Below are 19,917 nucleotides of genomic sequence, written 5' to 3' on the forward strand. Positions count from 1 at the left end.
AAATGGCATAATGAAACTACTCTAATAATTGATACAGTAACCAAAGTATACCTTAAAGTCCTTAATAAGGCCCGGAGATAACACATGTTGCAACTCATAACTACGAGTACCAATAGAATATAGTTATGAAAATAGAGCAAACTCATTCTCGGAACATTATAGACCTATTAATAAGCCATTTACAATTCTAAACCAACTTATAAGGCCTCGGGTGACACCCCATGCATTCACTATACTTTTGAAATTTTTATCAAATTTGGCCCAAAAGTGTGAATTATAGCCTTCAGTTTTAGCCAATTTTTTTACATTTCTAGCCTTAGAAGGAAAAAAAGGTCAGGATGCTCTCCATGGACTCCATGACACCCCCGGAAACCATTTGGGTGTTTGGAAAAGTCCATTTTTCTTTTGAACTATCAATTCAGCCGTTAACGTTCATGCCTCCTTTCATTAACTCAAGGTCACTACATGACTTTATATGACTGGCTATTGGTCAAATATGGTCCCATACAGCAATATGTGATCTTGGGATACATTCCCTACAATCTCGAGAGTTGTGCATGACGTGTCTCGAAATCTTTGAAATTGGTCTAATTTCGTATATTATAGTCATTAGTTTTAGGGTTTGTTCTCATACGTTTATTTGCAGTTTAGTTTAGTTAAGTTCAGCTCCTAATTATCTTCTCTTATAAAATATTCATTTCAATTCAGTCAATGAGAACAGACCCTTAGTAACTTTTTTTTTTTTATTTTAATAACCTTTTTGGACCCGAGAAGATAAGAGGTTGGGTAGGTTCTCATGGACCCCACAACACCTCGGGCACCATTTGGGTGGCTAGTTACTTTCCACTTTGCCTTTAAACTTTTAACATCACCATTTACAAGTATGCCTCATTCCATTGAATCAAGGCTGTCAAAAGCTTTTATATGACTAACTAATGGTCACATATGGTTCTAAACAATATTACTCCCTCCGCCCACAATTATATGCAACAAAGGAATATTTTATATCTCACAAATAATACCCCTTTGTCGCACATAATTATGGGCGGAGGAAGTATACGATTACAAGATGCGATTTGCCGATCCATACAATTATGTAAGTTTTTGACATTGATCCGAAATTTTTAAAGTTAGTCCGATTTCATGTATTCCTTTAAGTTAGACTATCGGAGAACTTATTGACAAGATTATGCATCGTGGTTCTTCTATAGGTTCCCAAAGGAACTCGGGAGACCTATTTGGTGCCCAAAACCATAGATTTGAAGTTAAATATGTAATCTTTTTGTGTATTAGAAGCAATTCATTTAAACTTCCTTTATCCTTTTAGTATTGGAACATGAGGGGATAAATTGTATAATGCTTCCCAAAACACATTTGTAATCCTCAACAACTTTAATTATACTATCATTACTACATATGTAAGTAAAAATTAGTACTCCGTACAAAATGTTGATATTTAAAGATACTTTAAGAAGTTACAAATTTCTATATAATTACATTTTTACATAAATCGCAATTAATATGCAAAAAAAAGGTGTGTGAATAGCAATATGATACGAGTACAACTATATTAAAACGGAGGAGATATATAAGCTTACTCAAGGCATCCCATAAATGCCTTTAAATAGCAAACACAGAATGACTAAAGTACCCCCCATTTTGAGGTGCAACCATGCAAGTAAGAAACGAGTCTACAAGGTATGGGGCCAATGATTGTGACGAATATGAAGAACAAGTTCCCTACCCAACCTAACAAATAACAATGGACAAATTTAGCCACTCGTTCAAATATCTTACACTAGTACACCCTTCGAAATAATTACAATCAATGAATATCAAAACCCAACTAACTTACAAAATATCTTCATTTCTAAGAGTACTAAAACCTTATCCTATGACAACTTTGCTCGATCCATATCATAAGATCAAAAAATCTTGATTGCAATAAGAAAAAAAAAAAAAAAAAGAGAAATGGAGTCTTCAAGGATGCCAAATAGGAGTGACACACACTTGAGCAAAGAGGAACAAGCGAAAATAGAGGAAGAAACCAAGGAGTATTTTGATGGCTTAGCTCCTAAGCGTCACACTAAGCCACAGCGTAGCGAGCATTCCACCAGTTATGTCGATGTTAACAACAACGATTCCTCCGCGATCCCTGAATATGTTGAGTTTCAACGCCTCGAAAATGATCAAGAGGTGCTCCTCAAATTTGATCTTATATCATGAAGTAGTAATGAACAAAAATACACACAAAATATGTTCATCTTTCTAACTTTTTTTTTTTTTTTCCTTCAAATTGTTGCAGAAAAAAGAGTACAAGATTGAAAGCCAAGCAAGTGAGGAGTTTGTTGAGACAGAGTATTACAAGGATCTGAATTGTGTGGATAAGCAACATCATACGGTATGTGAGTGTGGAGTTCATTTGTTCATTGCTATTGAAAATTCGTAAAATCGCGCAATGATTTTCCATTATGTCATGTTCATTATGAGCTTGCACAAGAAACCTATGAAGCCTTATTAACTTACGAGTACTAACGAAGTAGTTGTGAATTAGGAAAGTAGTATTCAGAACGTCTGTACAATAATACTGAAACTTAAATGTTTCTGAAATCCATGTAATTTATCTGTGGGACAAAATTATGTTTGATAAACATAAATAACAGATGGATCTATGTTAGGACGATATTAGATTGAATTTGGAATTGGAAAATTTTGTTAGTTGGGTAAATCTTACGAGTAGTATAATCAACTGATGAATATACTGTATGTATTACAGACAGGAAAAGGATTCATCAAGATGGAGAATGACAATGAGAAATCTTACTACATTGCTCCTGATCTCGACCTCACCCATCACGCTTCTTCCCAGGGAAATCCAGCAACTAATGACTGGATACCGTCTGCAGATGATCAGGTAACCTTGGAAACCTGGACCAAAACACTACCTTTGTTACGTTCAGTAATATATCCAGATTTTAAACTGAAAAAGTTGCAACTGATACAGGTTACTCTTGCTTCTGATAAGCCAAAAAGGAGCGACAACTAAGCTGCTGTCTCTTGCTGCTTGTGGGAGTTATTAAGTAGAGTTCTAGTATGATTCAAACTACCTATGTATTCAATAATAAGATTATTTACCTGGACACTTGTGTTATCTACCAGTTGCATATTAACAGTTTTCAGTTCAAGGCACAACAGAATATTCTGTTGGTGCATTACCTTCACTTATCTTGTTAAGAATCATTTTCACTACGAGCATAACAAACAGCAGTAGTACCCCTGGGTCCCTGACTCTGCCTGATTCATTCGGTCAACTATTCCCTCCGTCCAGGAATTTCCAAGGGTTAAAACAACATAACAACTAATTCCAGACAAAGGAACATATAACAAATCTCTAACAATCCTTATTTTGCAGTAAAAGATCCTGAATTTGTTAAAAAAAATGATTTTATATATATATTTATTTATTTTTTAAATTTATATAGATCTCCAGTGATGTTCATTCATTACAACTAACATACAAGGTCTAATCTTTTAGTAATCTCCTTGATCCTCTTTCTTAAAATTCATTGACATACAACTAGTCACACTGGGGATGTCAGTTGAAAATACCATTAACACGCAGTCAGATTCCTGTGATGTACAAGCTAGCTGCAAAAACGATATCACGCTTGATGGCATTTGAAGCAGCTTCCATTTTCTTGTACAGAGCAGAGTTTCCCATAATAGCTGCAGCATTTCTGAATTCTCGACATGTTTCATCAAGTCGAACAATTGTTCTCACTATCAAGCCTTCAGGAACATCTGTTAGCTCACAAATATCAGCAAATTCTGTGCCCTGCCACAAAGATGCTTCAAAAGTTTAGCTTCCAAAGGATCCATGGAATGAAGCATTAAGTAATCAATTCTCATGTAAGGATTTCATGAGATACGAGTGTCGAAAATTATTTACCTTTGCCCATTCATAAACCACTTCAACAAGACCAAACTTAAGATTTTCCCGAGCATACTCCTCAGGGTCAACTGGGAGTTGAAAGCTTGCCTGTAACTGGCCCAGTCTGATGGCTGTATCGTATAATCTGCAAGAAGATTTAATTTAGAAAACAAACTAAATACAAACTAGAATCTCAGAAGATACAAGAAAATCAAGTGTACGCTGTGTAACCCTAGGTGAGATCATGAAACTTCTAAAGCTAGCTAAAAGGCCTAAAACCTAGTCTCTTGCAAGTCCTCCCACCCCCAGCTAGCGATAACAGCTTGGGCAGCTTTTTCGGTTCCATGGCATGCTCTTTACGACACACACATTTCTCTATCCCCCCCTTTGACTAGCGAGCCCCAATCATGTCAAATCCTAGAAATCTTGCCATCTACCTGAGACCACCTTGACATACACAGAAATCTAATAGATACAGCATGGAAGAATTCAAGAGTACAGATTAAATGAGCAAAGTAGGTGCTAACCTCTGTACTGCAGCAGATAGCTTGGGAGTAAGAGAAGGCTCAGAAGTATTCTTCTGCTGAAAAACAAATGCAGACATTACAGCAACTGCTTCTTCTGGTTCCAGATTCTCTAACTGGTTCTCAAACAAACACTCAGTGCATATAAGCTCCTCTCCGGAATTCATTTCACAAGCAACACGTCCTTTGATCTGAACTACAAGGTCATCATCTATACAGCCAATTTCCTTAAGAACACTTATCTGTACAAAAGAGAAGAGGAATATAATGATCAGTTGACTTATTTGCAACAAAGCAAAACAAATCACAATTAACCAGCCATACCCGTCCGTGAAAGTCAGGCATCTGTTGAAGTGCTTTGTCAGACATTTGAAACGTCAACTCATTGACTTCTTCTCTGTACTTGAAAATCTCTTTAACTAACTTCATATGTTCATCCAACTTTATACATCCATGGCACTTGTTCTCAGTCATGTTCTGCAATAGCTTGTCCCATTTGTGGTAAGCTTCAACAAGTTCCATATCTTTCAGCTTCAGATCTGAATCATAATTAGAGTAATAAGCATGAGGTTCATGAATGCATTGCTCTTCGTTTCTTTCTCTCCCCTAGTGTATAAAAAGGCTCAAGGCGCACCAAGGCGTTTCAGAGTTCCTACACCCAAGGCGCGCCTCTTTGAAGTGAGGCGCATATAATAAACATGATAAAATCAGGTGGTGCGCCTCAATGCGCCTTAAGCCGTGCCTTGGTGCGCCTAATCAAAATATCCTTGCCTAGATCAAAAAAGACACATGATCCCTAATGCCTTGCGCCTAGGCATGCCTTTTCAAACACTGCCCCCCCCCCCCCCCCCCCCCCCCCCCCCCCCCCCTCCTCTCTCTCTCTCTCTCTATCTTTGATTTTAAAATCATCATCAGGAAAATGCATATTATCTTACATACTCATTTATCTATACAGAAAGTAGGAAGACAGTCAGACATACCCTTCTTAGGATCCAATGCTGGAGGATATTTACTCCCATTGGGTTTCTTTTCAGAAAGCTGCTGAACAGTTTTTGAATAGGCAGCAGTGCTAACATCTTCAAGAAGCCGAACTTGGTCAATTTTTATTTTGCAATTGCAGATGCAAAGGAACTCTTTATTGTCCACTTCTCTGACCTCATAATTCACACCAGCAGCCACCCCCTGGTAAGGCAATTTTATGTTGATTACACCAGTACCCTTGCGTGCAGTGACAGAAGAACAGTATTCATCATCTAAAGCACGTTTTCCCTTGGGCAACAATAAGAAACCTTCTCCAGATTTGTTACTCCCTATGTCAAGGACCGCACCACTGCCAGTAGGGGATTGCATTGTTGGAGGTAAATCAGGTTTCAAAACTAAAATAATGTACTTCTTCAAGCTGGCTGACGGTGCTTTTACCACCACCCCAAGTAAATGGTCCTGAGACTGTAAATCAAGGACAACGAAGACAAAATCACTAATAATGCAACAACATAAGTAAAGGATGATAGATTTCAAGAAAATTGCATTGCACTTTAAACATTCAGCTGCCAGAAACATCATGGATATTGAGACAGGTCTACTTGCTTAAATTTATACTTGGAATGCCATCAGTATCCCCGGCTCATTCACCAAACATCTTGGCAGGTAAATGTCAGAGCTTTACTAAGGGCACATTACCCGTATGACTTTACCCAAAAGGGGAAACAGTATGTAAGAGGAGGCCAAAGACGAGATAATACTATAGCATCCAACTACTTTATCCACCATACAATAAGCCTCTAATTGCTCAAAACTATAAAAGACACATGTTTCATTATTATCCGCATATTTTGTAAGTTAAAAACATTGAAGCTAGAGCGAAAGAAACAATTGTAGCCCACTAGACACTAATTCGAAGTGGACATAAAAAAAGATTAAAAAGAGCTCACATATTCCAAAAGTATCAAATGAAGAAGACAGATGAGCAATTACATAGACATAATATCTTCACTAGCTACAAGAAAAGTAAGATGAAGTGATGGAACCTGTGTTTTCTCAAAATTAACTCACCGTTTGAGACTTAACAACTACCACTCTTCCAGGTACAAGGAATTGCTGTGCAGTATGAGACTGCATGACGCCCTCTGTTATCTGGTTCAAATAACCCTCAGCCTCTGTATACATCTTATAATAATCCTCGATAGATGGTTCACCCTTTATGCATCTAAAAAAAACCAACCATTAGTCAAAATCTCCTGCTTCAGGAAACTGTATGCCAAGAGATCTCGGGAGCAGGAGGGAGAGAGAGGCGAAATGTTAATCTCCATTCATTATGATTTCTAACCACATCATGCTACAACAATTACAGATAGAATAGCCCCTTTTCTTGTCCATATACTAACACCAAGCTTCCAACTTAATTTTAAATCAGGATCATGTTGAATTGTTGATAACCAAATGCAAATAAACTCGTCATTCAATAACTACATACTCCATAGGAAAATAGAAAAATATCATAGTTGCACCATACATGGGATTACTACAGGACCAAACAAGGAAAATGTCCAGCCTCCCAAGACTTTTAATACTGTGAGATTAATTGAAGTTCCTTCACAGAAAGGCTTATTAAAAGTAGAAAGCACACAAATATAGGGAGTAGGTTAAAAAAGAATTCTAAAAAATTATCGTAACTGCTAATGAGCAAACCAAAATAAGAGAGTAAAGGATTGCAGATAGCATGGTCTCCCAAACCTGTTGAGTAAAACATCAAGCTTCCAATTTCACTTAGTTTTCTTTCCACATAAACTCATTAATTCAAGTTGAAGCCTAAACCATACAAACTCACTGTAGCATGTGCCCTAAATAATTTAACTACTTACAACTCTACTTTTCTTTCCCTCAACTTGATTTCTTCATTTATGATACCTGGACAAGAAAGCCACAGCCTACTCCATGACACTTAAGTGAGTAAAAGGTTCTTTAAGCCATTTGGAGCATGCAAGGAATCAATACTTAGGGAAAGGGTATGTTAGTCATATTCTATTAGTAGTAACTTGGGGAATAAGCTAGAGGTTTGTTAGGAGGGATTTTCTATACATAGGTCTCATTAAGAGGAAAGAGAACATGTTGAATATTGTGTGGTTTGTCATTGGGTGAGAGTGAGCCTCTCGAAAGCTCATACTTAGGAGAGAATCCACCTCTCCATATGGAATTATCATTTGATTAACTGTTATTCTCATCTTATTAATATAATCATCATTTTCTTCTTATTTTCTGCCATTGTTGGTGCTGTAAGCCATGTCAGTTCCTAGCAGAGCATAGGAACCTAGGGCTACCTTGCAGTTTCCAAGCATGAGCAGGTTCACAAAACTATTATTATATGCCTGCGAAATAGAAAGTGACAAAAACTTCTGAATAGATGGTCTACTGGTCTAGCCATCAATATGAATATAATCTGCCGTATCCAACCAGAGGCCTTCAACATTTGAGATTCAGTACCTCCAGACTGGGCAAAATATTGACTATTTCAGGCAATGCACACTTGTACAATCCGATTTTCAAGAATTGTAAGCTTCTTAGGCAGAGAAGGAACATACTCTATTGCTTTTGCGGGATGTGAAAGCTTTAACATCAGAAGTTGTTGCTTTTCAGGAAGCTTCTTTTGAGTATGAAATTCAGCAAAGCTCCGCTTTAACATGTCTTCTATCTGCAATAATAAGGTACAGATGATATGAACTCACAGCACCAAAAGAGGACATAATACGACAGTGAACTTATTCGAAATTTATTATGTTTAGTGCTAAGAGCTAACAAAATAAACCTTATTCAATTTATATCCCAAGAATAATCCTTCATCAGCCATATCAAAGATCAGTGAAAGTTTTATGCAAAGAATTGGAAGTATGGATCTTTCTTATAGAATTGTTTAACTGACAATGTTTACAATCGACACTGGTAAACTTCTATTGCACGTAACAACATACATGTGAATATGTGATATTGGATGCTTTAGATTTTAGTGAAATCGCCTAGCAGATAATTAGTTCATGAATAAATCAAAACAGACCTCCTAAAATCAAAATTTTAGACTCACCAACATGATTAAAGAAATGTGTAAGATAATACTTTCTCCTATTGGTAGATTGTACAAAATAATTTATTGTTAATATGTATTTTGCCAACTAAGAAAGTTAAATCCCACACAGATGATTTTAGATCTTGAATTGTTCCATAAATTACATTTAACACAGCTTACCTTCAATTCTTCAACACGAAGTAATTGCAAGATCATAATATAAGTTAGTCGGAATTGAGATTCGAGTTTGGTGGGATGTCCAACAATAACATGTCTCAGATCTCGTTCTTCTAGAATCTCATCACGGCACATTATTATAACTGTTCCAAACTTATCAAGCCCTCTTCTGCCAGCACGACCAGCCATCTGTGTATATTCCCCTGGAATTATCTGCCTGTATTCCTTACCATCAAACTTTCTTAAAGTATCAAAAACAACCTGCAATAAACAATGTAGCAAAGGACTCATAAATCTAATTCAAAGCAAAGAAATGTAAAAAGTTAGAAATTGTATTTACCAACTGACAGATTGGTAAAACAATCTATATATTTAGATTTGGTAGATATGAAGGTGCACAAGAAACAAAAGCATGAGAAGGAACATGGACTAAAAACTCATGCATAAAGTCACAAAATTGCACCCGCCTCCTCTTCACAGAGTATAAAGTATAATCACCATAAGACAAATAAGTAATGCAGCAACACAAGGCTAAAAACTTGGCCAATAAATTAATCAAGTGAATGCATCCTTACCCTTGCTACCGTGAGGTAATACAAGAGGCTATTTCTAGATATGAGAAATCTGGGAAACAGTTTGGATAGATGGCTCATTGGTAATTTAGCAACATTGTCAGCTCAAGGCTTTGCAGTTAAAAAGTGGAAAAGGTCCCAACTTGCAGGAATATCCACATACAGACCCTTCAAGTAATTAATGCAGTCAAAAATGCTTTCAGGAGAAGTAGATACGGCTGAATATAGCCTATTTGGATTCCACAAAGTGACCAAACTTCAACTCATCAATATTTTCACGTGCTCTAAGCATCCGTTCCAAAAGAAATATAGTTTTGAATACAAATAATAAAGAATAAAGCCTTTTTTTCAATATAGTTTGGGTATCACTTAATCTTGACCCAGTTTAATTCATTTCTGCACAGCTCCAAGCCTCCAATGATTGGGAAAAGGGACTTGCTCGCAAATACTAAAAATGTCTAGTTAACAGCTACACCATTGTCGCACATCTTGTTAATTAGCTTTGGCAAGCAAATTTTCTTTGTGGGGGTAATAGATTGGTAAATATTAATCAGATTAAAAAAAAAATTTAACCTTTTTTTTTACAAAATTAACTGACAACTGGCTTAACCATTGGAGCAAAAGTTAGCTAGAATTAGTGTAGATTGAAAAACAGATGTGACATGGCAAGCTATAAGATAGATTAGCCAACCATTGGAGTTTCTCTAAGGTAATTTATTATCCAAGCTGTCTGTTGCTAATTCATGGAACCAAGAAGATGATAACGTGGACTTTCTTTCTGTATCTAAGAGATAAAATTGTAGACTAAATAGCACAAGCTAGTCAAAAGCTTCTGATAAGGTCATAGAGTTGAATTTAACTGGGTCATGATTAAGTAATGCCCAAACTTTAATAGGATATAAATTTAAAATTAGAATCATTAGACATGAAGGAGCAGCCAAATATATCTGTGCAAGAAATACAGAAGAAAGGGAGCTATACAAAGATGGTCAATCCTCACTGCAGAAGCTGGAGCTTTTAGAGAAGAAATCATCCAAGCTAAGAAATTAGGTTTTCAGAAACTTTGGTGTGATAACAAATGCCTCACATTTTTTTTCAAGCCCCACCAAAAATGAGCTGCATTGCTCAAGTACATATGTCACATTTGACAACCATCAGTGGAAACAGACAAGCACCAAAAAAATATAAAAAAATGCACTCCATCAACTTAATCTGAGAATTACTGGAACATGCTTTCAAATTATACTTAAAACATACTTAGTACCCTTTTTTTAAAAAAAAGAAATTAGAGGTTCTGAACATTTGTAGTGAATTGTGCCACCAAACATAACAGATTTAAAAACAGTATCTAGCAAATTATACAGTAATTTAATGCAATCAATATTCGGTGTGATTTTAAAACACATTACAACAAAGCTTATCAAAGAACTTAAAATCATTAGCATGATGGCCTTGACAATAGTGTAAATGGAAAATTATCTTGATTTAATTCCATGATGTCTGATTCTTTCTTTTCAGCAAGCAAATATTTCCACTTCTTTCAAAAGACCAACAAAGTAACAGTTTTATTTGCAAAATCAGTGCACATTACAAAGGTTTTCTCTTTACATCAAAAGAATATCATCACAAAGGTCCTTTCTAGCTCCTTTAGAAGAAGGCTCAATGTTGAACCTCTTTTGAAGATTCTTCCTTTTATACTTACCCAGAAAAAACTGCGTGTTATAAACAAAGGTTCAATTCAAAACCAAGAGTTACCTAAAGCTAAACATCCAACAGTGAGGAGATAATCCTTTAGCTAGCCAAACAACCCCAACGAGTAGCAACCTTAAAATTAAAAATAAACTCAGTCCTCCCCTTAAAATGATCCCCCGGCTCCCATCACAAAAGGAAGCAAAAGATAAGAGTAAAGAGGAGATAAATAAGAACAGGAGGAGAAGAGAAAAAATTGATGGTGAAAGGTCAAGTTCTTATGAATGGCTAACTAAACATCCCTTGCCACTGAAAAATGTAATTAAGATCCTTTTTGGCAAAGGGGTCCTGTGGGAAAAGATAGAAACCAGTAGATCATAATATAAGATTGAAGAAGGAAACCAAAAGTCTGAAGTAAAGAGCACATTCCATCATGTAGGTTAATAATGCCAAGAAGTTCAACAAAAACACATACCGTTCTGGCAGGAGCATTGACACCCATAGCAAATGTCTCCGTTGAAAATAGAACCTATAGAAAAGATGGATATAAACGTTTGTCAATATCGGTCCCTGCTAAATATCTTTGTCACGTTTAGTAACAATAGTACATACAATAAATTGTAAGGTTGAAGAATTGGAATGAGAGTTCAGCCGTATAATTTATCACCTTAAAAAAATAAATCATATTGGTGGCATGGAGCATATTGTGAACAAAAAAACACTTTCAGCACCAAAATATAGAATACATCAGAAGGACAAAAGGTGCACAAAGGAAAGATCACCACAAAATTTTTTAACTTCAATTTACAAAGCCAATTTCCAAGCCATAAGTTTTATAATTGACTCTCAAGCCCTCAAACTCCCTGTTGCAGTTATTTCTACCAAACTAAGTTCTGGAAACAGGTAAAATCAACTAGGCACTGCCACTTATTTCCCATCAGCTTTTAAGAGACAGCATAATACGAGGAATGCTTATAACCATCCAATTGAGAAAATACTAGACACATCAAATGCACCTACCTTAATTACACCACGGCAGAATAGCATTTCGATAACTTCTTTCACGATAGGGAGAAGCCCAGCATGATGGACACCAATACCCCTACGAAGCAGACTTTGAACTCGGAGAATCTGTGAACATGTAAAACATATATAAATTCTTAGACTATATCTGACCCATAATGACTAATGAGGATGACATGAGAAAAGCTAACAACCTGAGGTAAATTTCGGTCAGAACCCTTCAGCCGCGAAAATGCTTTGTCACAGAAAACACGAATTTCACTCTTTTCCAAACTACTGGTAAGATCTATACTCATCATACTATCAGCTGATCGATCACAACGGTTCTTTGAAAAGCAAAATATGATTACCTAAAACCCAAAAAAAAAAAAAAGATCATGAAATTAACATCAAAGAAAATACAAACATAAATCTGACAAAAATTAACTTGTCTTGGCAACATATCAGACTGATTAATTCTCTGGACCCTACAGGAGCATGTCTGTACAGGACTCAAGTATCATTAAAATATTCTAATCAGTATAGATACCACTTACCGGTAAAAGTGATTTTTTTAAGAGCTTGTTCACAAGTTGTAACCACAAAGAAGCATCTGGTCTTCTCAAGCCCAAGTTGGGCTGGCTTCCACTTGTAAAGTTCCCTGAGCCCGCCCCATTGAAGTTCCCAGAATTACGAGACCCAGAATGCTTTTGTTTCCCACGATAAGAATTTTCACGATTCTGAGCATTAGCCGCACCAGAACCAGCTGCAGATCCCGAATGCATTGTAGGGCCACTTCTGGCTGCATTGGAATTCTTTTTCTTGTATGCATCTTTAGCAGCTTTCAGGCCCTGTTCTAACATTTTTTCGTTCTCACAAATTCTGTAAAGTTCTCCAGAGTAAAACAGGCAGTGCTCTAATGGGACTGGTCTCTTAGTGGTCCTGATATCCAAAACTTATGTTAAGGAAACTAAAATTGGCATACAAGCAAAAAGTATTATTACATTTCTAAGAACACCTATTAAGAACAAATACCAATAATATGATATTTTTTACACTAATGCACCACAATTATCATAAAGTCGCAACTCACCCAGTAACACGGATGATCTTTTGCTTTGTTCTGCCAATCCAATCGGCAAATTCTATTGTATTTGGAACCTACAAGATAAAGCTTGCAACATACATCAAAATTCTAGAGGTGCTGGAGGAATAACAATTCATATTTGCATTCTCCAATACTCAGCTAAGTTTAACTTCTACTTATAAAATAATATTAGAAAAGTATCAAATTAGATTCTGATCACCGGAAAAGCAAAAGTCAATTTAATTCATGCAATCATTCTTAATTCTTAACATTGAAAAAACCACCAACATGGATCAAATCACATTGTAGGGTCAGAGCTCTAAAAGTTCAAGGATTTTACCCAACCCTTAACCAATCTACTCTTGTAAAGAGGATACTTTGAAAGTCTTCAGCAGAGATAACAACTGCTTCACAGCTTAAAAAGCAGATGGCTCAAACGGCACAAACAAAGTAGTTGCCAGTCTTGCCACAAATAATTAAATATGCTCACTGCTTTTAGGGCTTTAGAGTATTAGACTACGGCTAACATATGTCATATTGACATTACAGCCAACAGATTAATATGGTCAAAAATGGGAAAAGAAAAATAGGAAGAAATGACAACAATTTATTATTCCTGCCGCCATATCTCATTCAATTTTCTTTCTCAACAGTCCACCTCTCTATAGAATTTATTGCCACCAACATCATTAAGCCCACAACTTATAGTATTCGCAGTCACAGCCAACAATGTTAGAATTATTTTTTCCAAAATCAAGATTCTAGAAGGGGGAAGCGAATCATTTTTGTAATATGGGCCTCTTCTGCTCCTACTTGGTCTAGAACTGATACTCTCTTCTTTAGTCCACGAGTCTATTGATGTCATGGCTTGTATCATCAAAAACATTTCCTAACATATATTAAGTTAGCAAAAATTATATATATTCTTCACATTAAATTTGTCAATTGAAACAAATGAAGCCATGATTAAATAGTTCAGGGGGCATCACATAACAAAATTTATCAGAATCTTCTAATCAAGGCCACCAAAAGATATGATTCTCAATGCAAAGAGACACACAGTTTCGAAATCAAAAGCAGATATATAGTGTTAACTATGTGCTCTATGTGGCGGTATCAACTACAACCAATCATCCACAACAATATACATTATTCTATGTAACACATACGGAGACTTCTGACAGGTTCCAACCTATGATACATAGGAGCCTACCTATTCCATAAGATCCAATAGCAGGGTATAGATATTACTCTCCAACTTATAGCAAGCTTAGAAGCCAAATGAAAGTTTGCAATCACTTCTCTATCATTGCAAAAATCATATACGCTAAACATTAATACAGCAGAAGAAAAGCAGCAACTCTATGATCAAGTTGCAAGCCACAAGTAGCACATTCAACACTGTAATTAAAAAAGATCCTTTTAAAACTATGTTAATATGTCTTCTTAACCAGTCCTCGACTCATAATAACTGCTGCTACAAGGATCTTGTAATACAAGTATAATACTTACTGTGGCAGAGAGGAGAACAAAATTAATGTGACGGGGAAGCATTATTATAACTTCTTCCCAGACAACACCTCTTTCAGCATCATTGACATAATGCACTTCATCAAATATAACCTATAGCATTCACCATCAATGTGAAGAAACATAAGAACATAGTGCAAGTAAAATATATACTTCTTCCGTTTCACTAAAATGGCAGCACTTGCACTTGCACATGGCACATTATTTTAGGCAAAAGGAGAGAGGCGAAACAACCAATGTGATTATACAAAAAGTATATGAACTGCAAAAATATTTATTTTAAGGAAGATAAGAGAGGAGAGGTAAGAGAAATAGGGTCAAATATGAGCAAAGTAGAACACTAAGTCCTAAAAGTTACCAAAAAAAAAGGAAGTGTTGCAAATTTATTGAAACTTCCTATAGTAGCAAGTGTTGCCATTTTAGTAAAACTGAGGAAGACCATCATGCACAGTGCTACAAGAAGCTACCCTCTTACCCACTCAATGTCACGGATAATATCAGCACCTCTATACAACATTGACCTCAATATTTCAGTAGTCATGATGAGGCAGGACGCCTCTGGCCTCAAGCTGATATCACCAGTGAGAAGGCCAACATCAAATTTTCCAGTGAAATCTCTGTATTTCTGATTGCTGATTGTCTTGATTGGAGCTGTGTACACTGCTCTAGTGCAATGCTGCACACATAACTTAATCAGTGTAGAAACATGAAATGTGAAACAAAGGGCATATAATACAGAGGGCATGTCAGAACTAAACATCATACAGAGGGCATATCAGAAAAGGGGTTTCTTTCATCCAATACAAAGAAGAGGAGTACAAGTCATTTAGGTAGGAAATACTATTCCATACCTTTGATGCCAATGCAAATGCATATTCAGCAACAACTGTCTTTCCAGCAGATGTATGAGCTGCCACAAAAACAGATTCCCCTCGTTCAAGATAGTAGATAGCCTGTAATAAAGTAGGGAAGAGATCAAAGACAAGTGATTCTGGGGATATCATCAATGTGGACAGACTATATAGAAGAAGTAGGTAACCCCCAACATCACATGTAATCAAAAGCATACATTAGATGGAGAGCCCCTCCACCAGATTGATAATTTGATGTTGGGTGAAAGGAACTCCAGGATTGGCAAGAGGAGTTAGATATGAAATTTTTAAATCAGCCTTATGGCTGTCACTAGAGGATTGGAGTTAGCTAGGGAACTTAGGACAACAAAGTTGATAGTGCAAAGGGATAAACAAGTGTGTATCCAAACCTAGCAGAACGATACTATGTATTTGAATGGTTAAATTGTGGGGTTAGGTTGCATATATTGATAGGAAGGTTAATCTTAGACACAGCACACAGTATCCAGGGTGTGAAACAGACAACTTGAAGAAGACATTATAATTGGGTTTGCCACAAATTACCGATTTTAATTAATTTATATATTATTTTATATTTTGGGTGGCTTACAAAATAAAAGAAAATCATTGATCCAAAGCATATTAAGAGCTAAAGATGTACAATGTTTCCTGCAACTCCATTAGGAATGCTATTAGAGTATTAGCAGAGAAACAGACTTCCTAAACACCAGTCTCAAAAGTAGGCTTTGTTCAACTCACCTTATTCCAGTAAAATAAGTTAAGTTATGGAAAAAAATAAGGGCTACCCAAGTTTAGATGCAATACCTCCTTCTGGAATCTATCTAATTCGAACGGGAACTCGAGAGCCAAATCAGGAACAAGTTCATGAAAACGATCTGCGATACCATTGTTGCTTTCACGGATAGCCCAGGACTGCAGATAGCAAGCTCATTAAAGAAGCATAAATAAATAACGATCTGCAATGTGGGTACAGCTTTCAAATTAACAGGTTGGTGAAGGATGGGCAAAAGTTTACCTCTTTACCCTGATTGTCACCTTCTTCATTTTTCACATCTGCCTTTATATCCAACACAGCAGAGTCCACAGACAAAATTTGATCTAATTCCAATAATTCAACATCTGGAACATCACCTTCATGTTCAGTTTTATTGACTTGTATCTCTGATTCATTAGACTCTGCTTCTGATTCAATACCTTACAAGAAAGTAATGATGTTAATACAAGTATAGTAAATACACCAGACTGACTAAAAGTGTGGACAGGAAAAAAAAAAAAAAAAAAAAAAACAGTGATAATAATAGACCGGTGCAACAACACTAAACAGCTGTATTTTGAAGCATTTTCACTAATATTGAAGCTCTACCATACAATATTGTTACAACAGTTCCTCTATAAAGGCTAACGCTGCAGCTAGTAAATAATCTGGCAAGTGGATAATCTTTATGGGATTGAAAGGTTAAGATGGTAAGGGGTATGCCATAATAGAATAAAGCAAAGTGAGTAGAACATAAAAGAACGACCTACAAAGACATGTGAGTAGAACAAAAAAGAACAGAGGGAGTACACAAAAAAGATACTTAAAGTGAAGTGTATGACATTTCTAATTATATATGCCTCTTCATCTCCCAATGTACATGCAATGGTACTCACAACTGATACGCCATTACTTGAAATCTCTGTATACAAAATGAGTTATCCTTTTCATAGGTTTGTTTCATTTGTTGTTCACATAATTTGCTTTTCAGCTGTTCCCCATAATATATCTTTGTCTAAGATGAGAAGATGAGAATATCAGCAACTTTAATTGAGGACAGGCACTTGAATTTAGCCATATCAAGAACCCTACATGCAGTGGAGTGAAAAGGGGTGGAAAGAGAGCATATATACCATCAGACTCATCTTTTTCAGCAAAATCATCTTCCCACGCTCTCTTGAACATATCATCAAATTGCAGTGACAGTTTACTCTACAAATAGAAAGGGCAATGAGGATTTAGCCACTTTAACTGATAAGCTTGCAAAGACCTACCCCAATTGCAGGGAAAAAAAACAGTAAAAAAGAAAGCCAACTAAACAAACAAATCACCAGAACTTGAAAACTCTCATCCAAATATTCATAAATAAAGTGATGCAATCCAGCTACTATTAATTTCAAAGACAGCATGTTGAACATCAACTAACCTGCTTCTCATCTGATACAACCTTTGGAGAAGCGTGGCACTCATTCACACTCCATGAAGAAGGATATGCCTAAAGTTAATAAATCAAAACAGGTCTTGGAATCAGTAAGATATAATCATCTCCACATCATAAATACTTATTACACACAGACACACCCAAAAAAACAAAAAAAAAACACTGGATTACCCTCAAATAGATAAGCATAATTCTTAATATCATCCCGTACATAAGTATATTTTATTTTTTCAAACACAGTGCAATTCAACTTACCTTAAGATCACCGGAATCCAATCCTTGCTTAAAGCTTGGAGGAATTTTTTCTGCAGGACCACCCTCAAGAACCTCGCGAATCCAGTCACCATTCAATGAACCCTCAGGAACAACCCTGGGCAAAGACTGAGATCCATCTAACCCACCTGGATGAAAAGGGCGACTGTGAAGGCTCCCCCTCACAAAGTCCTTTGCTGGCCCTGTAATTCGTGGCAAAGCACTAGAGTCCTCTATCCCTGCGGTTAATTCTGAAATCTCCACCTAGAGTAAATTAGACCAAACATAAAGACTATGTCACAAACAACACAGTTGTAAACTTGTAACATCATAGTGATGTGGTTCATATCTGTAGCATAATACTTAGCCTCTACTATATCTAGCTAGATTCACATCCTGTAAGAAATGCGTAATTGACACCAAAGATACAAAATACGCAAGTTAGAGGACACACCTGTATGGACTGAGGCTCCCAAATTCCTTGTTCTTGTCCTTTACGGCGCCTAAATGGCAGCTCCCATTCGGGAAACACAGCTGTCCGAGGTAATGATGGTTCCACAGGTATTTTGGCCTTGCTGAACCAGTCAAAATCCCAGTCTCTTCCAGCTTTTTCAGGGGAAAACTCATCAGGATCCAATCTTGGTACTAAATACTTTTCCTCTATATATGCCTTAATAGATTCTGTTGTTTCCTCAGGAAATGCAGGCGGCTGAAATTGATAAAGTTATAATTAATTACCAAGATGAATGTTTTGATTTTGGCAGCATATGTCAGCCTACAGCATCCTGAGAAATGGATTGTTGGTGTTGGAGCATGAAGAAAAATATAAACTATCAAAAAAAAAAAAAAAAAAATCCCCGATTTGTCAAAATAGGAAAACTAATGGCTTTAAAATTTCAATGGATGAGAAAGAACATCAAGAATGTTCGATTGTCATTGATTGGATTTCTTTCTAGATCACCAATATACAGAAATCGAAACAAAACTTGTCCAACCCACGAAAACATAATACAGTATATTAGTTATGTGTTATGACCCGGAACTATATAGTTCTAGTGTTCAATTATTTACATCGAGAGTAAATTCTCGACAAACTGTTCCCCTTGTTGTACATCTCGTTCAAGTATGGTAATTACAAAATTCAAACTGATCAAGTTCAAATACTTATAATTACATCTCAGTTTAGAGCACAATGAACAAAGCTAAACTAGAAAGCAATTAGTATCACACTATCACATTTACCAAAAACTTCAGTTGCCCGCTAAAACCCTAATCATCAAAACACTAACAAAATCACTAAAATTACCAAATAAATAAATAAATATAAACACTTTTGCATAGCATAATCAATTATAAAACCCTAAACTTTCTGCAACTCAATCAAAATTACAGTATTTCTAGAATTGCAAAAATCAGCAAACAAATTCATGACCTTGATTGCTTCAATTATAACGAAATTCCAATACAAAAAAATCGGAAAAAGAATACCGACAAGAATGAATTGAGGAAGGTCGTGGAGAGGATTGTGGGATTGAACCGGAGGAAGAGGTTCGATGGAAAGATGGCCGCTGTGACCCGTGAGCCCGACCCGAAATGACAAATCGTTTGCTATTGGTACTCTATCCATGCATCACACTCTTTCTTCTTCTTCTTCTTTTACTTTCTCTGTTTTAGTGTTTTGCTGTTGCTCTAATGACTTATTTTGGTTTATGGGGTTTGGCGGGCTCTCTATTTCTCTAACTGTGGAGTAATTATACAATGGGAGAAAATACGGAGTACAAGATATAAATCCGATTATCTAAAAACGCCACTTCAAGAATTTTAATATGGATAATTTTGTAATTTCAGGTATAAAAGAAGATAACACGGTTAACCGCTTGGACAACGACATTAATGGAGAAAATAAAGAAGAAACAATGGAGAACGTTAATGGAGAAAATTCAAGAGTATCAATGAAAATATTAATTCGTACAAGGGCATTTGTTAACTTAGGCTAGAAATCAAAACGGATTAAGTATTTGGGAAGTTA

At 36.2% G+C, this 19,917-nt stretch overlaps 2 protein-coding genes across 3 annotated transcripts; one reads left to right on the forward strand and one right to left on the reverse strand.

Annotated features, from left to right (window-relative positions):
- The first annotated feature begins 1,817 nt into the window (after positions 1-1,817).
- LOC145616336 (uncharacterized) lies at positions 1,818-3,221 on the forward strand. The gene is made up of 4 exons (XM_081671040.1): positions 1,818-2,196; positions 2,306-2,401; positions 2,777-2,914; positions 3,005-3,221. The coding sequence occupies exons 1-4, from the start codon at positions 1,972-1,974 to the stop codon at positions 3,044-3,046; spliced, it is 501 nt and encodes a 166-aa protein (XP_081527166.1). The 5' UTR covers positions 1,818-1,971; the 3' UTR covers positions 3,047-3,221.
- Positions 2,796-19,850, reverse strand: LOC145616335 (DExH-box ATP-dependent RNA helicase DExH11-like). 2 transcript variants are annotated; one of them, XM_081671039.1, is made up of 24 exons: positions 19,381-19,850; positions 18,343-18,597; positions 17,892-18,152; positions 17,622-17,690; positions 17,329-17,407; positions 16,457-16,623; positions 16,246-16,353; positions 15,421-15,522; positions 15,045-15,245; positions 14,552-14,662; positions 13,046-13,113; positions 12,510-12,894; positions 12,168-12,323; positions 11,971-12,081; positions 11,426-11,479; positions 8,693-8,950; positions 8,034-8,143; positions 6,508-6,661; positions 5,436-5,901; positions 4,780-4,994; positions 4,459-4,697; positions 3,950-4,076; positions 3,610-3,835; positions 2,796-2,928 (listed from the first exon to the last, which is right to left on the reverse strand). In XM_081671039.1, exons 1-23 carry the CDS (start codon positions 19,513-19,515, stop codon positions 3,623-3,625), a joined length of 4,044 nt encoding a protein of 1,347 aa, XP_081527165.1. In that variant the 5' UTR covers positions 19,516-19,850; the 3' UTR covers positions 2,796-2,928; positions 3,610-3,622. The 2 variants fall into 2 exon arrangements, with proteins under 2 accessions (XP_081527165.1, XP_081527164.1); XM_081671038.1 differs by having other exon boundaries at positions 16,457-16,635.
- Between the last annotated feature and the right edge of the window lie 67 nt (positions 19,851-19,917).

This window comes from Chenopodium album, chromosome 26 (assembly GCF_948465745.1).
Source record: "Chenopodium album chromosome 26, dcCheAlbu1.1, whole genome shotgun sequence".
NCBI classification, from domain to species: domain Eukaryota; kingdom Viridiplantae; phylum Streptophyta; class Magnoliopsida; order Caryophyllales; family Amaranthaceae; genus Chenopodium; species Chenopodium album.